Source organism: Girardinichthys multiradiatus, chromosome 3 (assembly GCF_021462225.1).
Source record: "Girardinichthys multiradiatus isolate DD_20200921_A chromosome 3, DD_fGirMul_XY1, whole genome shotgun sequence".
In the NCBI taxonomy this organism is placed as follows: domain Eukaryota; kingdom Metazoa; phylum Chordata; class Actinopteri; order Cyprinodontiformes; family Goodeidae; genus Girardinichthys; species Girardinichthys multiradiatus.
In genome coordinates this window covers 43,584,373-43,588,676 of record NC_061796.1, presented here as the reverse complement: position 1 = coordinate 43,588,676, position 4,304 = coordinate 43,584,373, and the positions used below count along the sequence as shown (strand labels likewise).

The 4,304-nt window shown below is 35.3% G+C and overlaps 1 protein-coding gene across 1 annotated transcript; it reads left to right on the top strand.

Annotated features, from left to right (window-relative positions):
• Nucleotides 1-604: 604 nt before the first annotated feature.
• On the top strand, nt 605-2,061 carry LOC124866154 (CD209 antigen-like protein E; the record flags this gene model as incomplete). Its single annotated transcript, XM_047361830.1, has 4 exons — nt 605-1,037; nt 1,130-1,293; nt 1,385-1,497; nt 1,576-2,061. Coding segments are annotated over 4 exons (837 nt in total), but the record flags the coding sequence as incomplete, so codon positions are not given.
• Between the last annotated feature and the right edge of the window lie 2,243 nt (nt 2,062-4,304).

Below are 4,304 nucleotides of genomic sequence, written 5' to 3'. Positions count from 1 at the left end.
TCCCTCTAAGGGAGGTTAATGCTTGTGTTAACATTTTTTAAAAAAAGGCTTTTTTCTGCTGCTTCAGGTTTTAAAGTCCATCTTTGTTGTTTTAATCTCTGCAGGACTTCTGTCAGACAAGGCAGCAGAAAGATGTCGTCGCTATCAGCTGCTGGCTTCCTGTTTTGGGACTCTCTGTATCATTTTGGTGCTGAGCATCATTGGAATCTGTGTTTATCGTAAGTGTGTAAAAAAGAAAGCCATAAATGTAGTTACTTCTGTATGACCACAGATAAAGTTCATTCTTGGAACAAAACAAATTTAAAATTGGAATTACGATGCAACGTCTACTTCTACTACCTCTACTGCTTGTACAGGTTATTGTACTGCCTATTCCTAAATCAGTAATTGTTACCTTAACAAGAATGCATATATAGCTTCCAAGGAACTTTGAAAGAGTTGTTCTTTTATGACACAGCTAACCTTTGTTTAAGTACCAATTTAAACGTTTAGATTGGAAAATTCAGGGAGATGGAATCAAACATTGTCACAAATCTTTTTGACAGAGCTGATTTGTTTGAGAATACAACTGAGGATTTACAGCAGACAAGAAATGGCTCTCTGATGTGATGTGCTGAAATTAAACTGTAAAAATCCTGTGTTGCATAACCACTTATTATCTGTTAAGAAATTATTTGTTTATTTTGCAGTTGCATCACTTCCTAATAGTGGCGTAAGCAAGCTGGACCAACTGAAATCCAACCAAACAGCTCTTTTGGAAGAAAACAACAATCTGACAAATCTCAACAACAAACTCACAGCAGACTTTGAAAACTTGAGGATAGATCACAGCAACCTGACCATTCGGTTTGACAGCCTCGTAGAAGCATTTAATGTCTCAGAAAGTAGGATAGCCAACCTGACAACAGAAAAACAGAAGCTGGAGTCAGAGAGGAGAAATCTTACTGAGCAAATACAAAATCTGGAGACAAGATGGAACAAGCAGAACGTCAGCCGTGCTCAGTGGAGCATTGATGAATACTGTCCCAAAGCAAAGCGTATGCCATATCTCACAGATTATTTTCAAAATCAGCAATAACAATATCATGATGAAGGTCTTTTGTTTCCTACTCAGTCTCTGTTGTTTCAGAACGCACATGCAGCCCTTGTCCTGATGGATGGCTTGTCTTCCAGTCCAGCTGCTATTTAGTAAACAACGCCGGGACTCTTCATAGGAAAACCTGGGAAGAAGCTCGAAAAGACTGCAGAGAAAAGAGTTCTGATCTGGTTGTTGTTTTTGATGAAAGTGAAAAGGTAATGAGAACCCCCAGGCATGATCCATATGTTCCCCGAGAGCTTGAATCGGATAAATATCTCTTGATAATGCCCCCTTGCTTTCTCACAGAGTTTTGTCAATAAAAACAGTTGGGGCAGCTCACAGACTGAAGGATACTGGATTGGCCTGAAAGCAGAAGGCAACAAATGGAAGTGGCTTAATGGAAGTAACCTGACTAACAAGTAAGAGACATATATTCGGTACTTCATATGATTAAATCAATCATTCTTCTTCAAATTTTAATATTCCATCCCCCACAGCAACTGGATTCCCCAGAATGCAACTGATGGTCAATGTGTTATTTCTACTGAAAACCCAGGATGGACATCAGTGCAGTGCAATAAAAGACAACAGTGGATCTGTGAAAAGGATGCTTTGTCTGTTTAAACCCTAAGTAAATGTTATCTTCTACTTTCCTTTATCTAAAAAAACTGTGAAAATGTAGCTGTTTATTTTCTTAGCGGTAAAGGGTAATTTGTCATTAAATTTAAATATGTTTTCATTTTGCTTTGCCTGGTTAACAGTTATTGCATTTTGGTGTCAGCAGATTGATGTTGCTCTGTGTCCGCTAGAGGGTGCTACATTTCTGTTAGATGAAAGTTAAGTTGACTGTTTTGTTTCAAGCTTTTCTTTCTGAGGGACAAAATAAGTTGATGTTTTCATTAATTTGCCTAAATAAAATGCAAAAACTTTATTATAATTTAATTATTATTGTGACAGTGACAATAAAGGATATTCTGATTCTATGTTTCCACATTTTTCTAGAATAATGTTCATTGACTTGTTTGGTTCATTTAAAATTAGACCTTTCCACATGACAGAGAAGTGTATCCTACGGAGGCCGCGAGGGGACATGGGGGAATTTTTTTTTCTTTTGCGTCTGGCTCGCAAAAGTTGTTAATCACCTTGTGAAAGCTGTGCATTTTGGAACAGCAGCACAGATGACAAACTGCTCACAAAACAAGCAGCACTGATATGGCATTGATACGGAATATTTGTCATATGCAGGTTAACACGCAGTCAACAATGCGATTAAATGCTTAGGATAAGAAGAACCATTCAACTCACCATAAAAAACAAAAGTGGCGTGCAAAATAAATATAAATAAAGTTCACATCATGCAGAAGCAATAAGCAAATAAAGTGTCACAGATGTGGTTTTGTGCAGTATTATTGTCCAGAGTTCAGTAGTTTGACAGCTTGTGTGGATAATAACTGTCTTTAAGTCTGATTGAAGATAATTTTATTTAAGGCCAATTTCAAAATAAAACTCAATAAATCTCAAAAATGGGTGTAGTGTTTGTTCCATTTTTGCTGTTATCTGGTTTGGAATCTATGCCATAAAGTATTGCGAGATAACGGAAAGACTATTGCGTGAAAACGGAAAACGTATTGCGTGGGAACACAAAAAGTATTGTGAGCGCACGCAAAAGTATTGCGTGGGAACGCAAAAGAAAAAAAAAAAAAACAACACATGTCCCCTCGCGGGCTCCGTACGGCTCCTTCACAAGTTTAAAACTAAAATAAAGAAAAAAATTCTAGGTGCATTTTTAATTTTAAACAGACCTGTCCAGGGTGTACCCCACCTCTCGCCCATAGACTGCTGGAGATAGGTACCAGCTCCCCCGCGACCCACTATGGAATAAGCGGTAGAAAATGACTGACTGACTGACTGACAGAAAGACCTTGTAAAATGCTCATATTCCTTAAACCATTTTTACATCTAGTGATAGATCAGCACAAAGTATCACATGGAAGGAAAAGAAGGCATGCATTTCAACATTTTTAATGAATAAAATTTGAAAAGTGGCATGTATTAGTAATTAGCCCCTTTACTCCTTTACACTTATCATAAATCTAGTGTCCAGCTAAGTGCTGTTTTATATCAGTATCACATATAATGAATATAACATTAATAAATATTATCCAAAACATTTATTGTACTTGGCAGATTTATCAATGGCTCAAAAAATAGTTGATCAGAGAAATGTTGCAGAAATATACTTACATAAACATACATAAAATCTGTGTTTAAATTCAAAGAGTACATTTCTAAGAGAAGGATGAATGTGTATTACCATATTAGCAGAAGGTGTGATCTTAAAAGCTGATGCTGAACAGAAACATGCTTCACAAGTTTCTCAAATCACTTTTACAACTGATTTAAAAGTCAATATTCCATTTTGTCTTGAACAAATTTTTACTCCCTATTAACTTTAGTTCAATGTGGTTCAGATTATCAAAATATATGCAAACTATTTTAATACAGTAAATTGATCTGATCATTCATTTTATGCTTTTGATTTTGTTTTACAAAGTCATTACTGAGTGGTAATGTTACCTGTTAATGTTAAAAACTGCCAAGTGAAAGAACAATGAATCAGTTTTATTTAAAAGTGACAATGCACATTAGGTAATGTGATAAAACCCTAAACGATAAATAAAATAAAATACACATTAAAGCCATCAACAACTAAGAAAAAATTACTCAAAACAGACATTTCAGTTAAAATAAAAGAATGAAGAATCACAGCTTAAAAGTGTTCATATATTTTATGTTCCTTTACATATTCTGTTAAAGATTAGCCTTAATGACTGAATGTTAAGACTGTCTTAAAGCTGATGGTAAAATGTTCAAAACGTACGATCTCTCGTTGTCAGGAGAATTTGTCCAAATATTCAATCAAATCTAGTGATTGACTTTGCTGAAACAAAGTCGGTGTCCCTGAACGCAATTTACCTAAATAAAGATCTGCTCTTGGGCGCGATTAATTTTCCAATATAGTAAATAGAATTTTTATTCATATTTTTTTCTAATCACTAAAATAATTTCTTAATAATGCAACTATAAATTGTGTTAAAATATACGAACAAAAAATTTGTACAAGAACAAAATTAAGATGTCAATTTTTCCCACTTGAGTTAAACGCAGCAAGATACAGCCGAGCCTGAGACCTCTATTGCGGCTGCGCAAACTGTTTTCCCCGGAA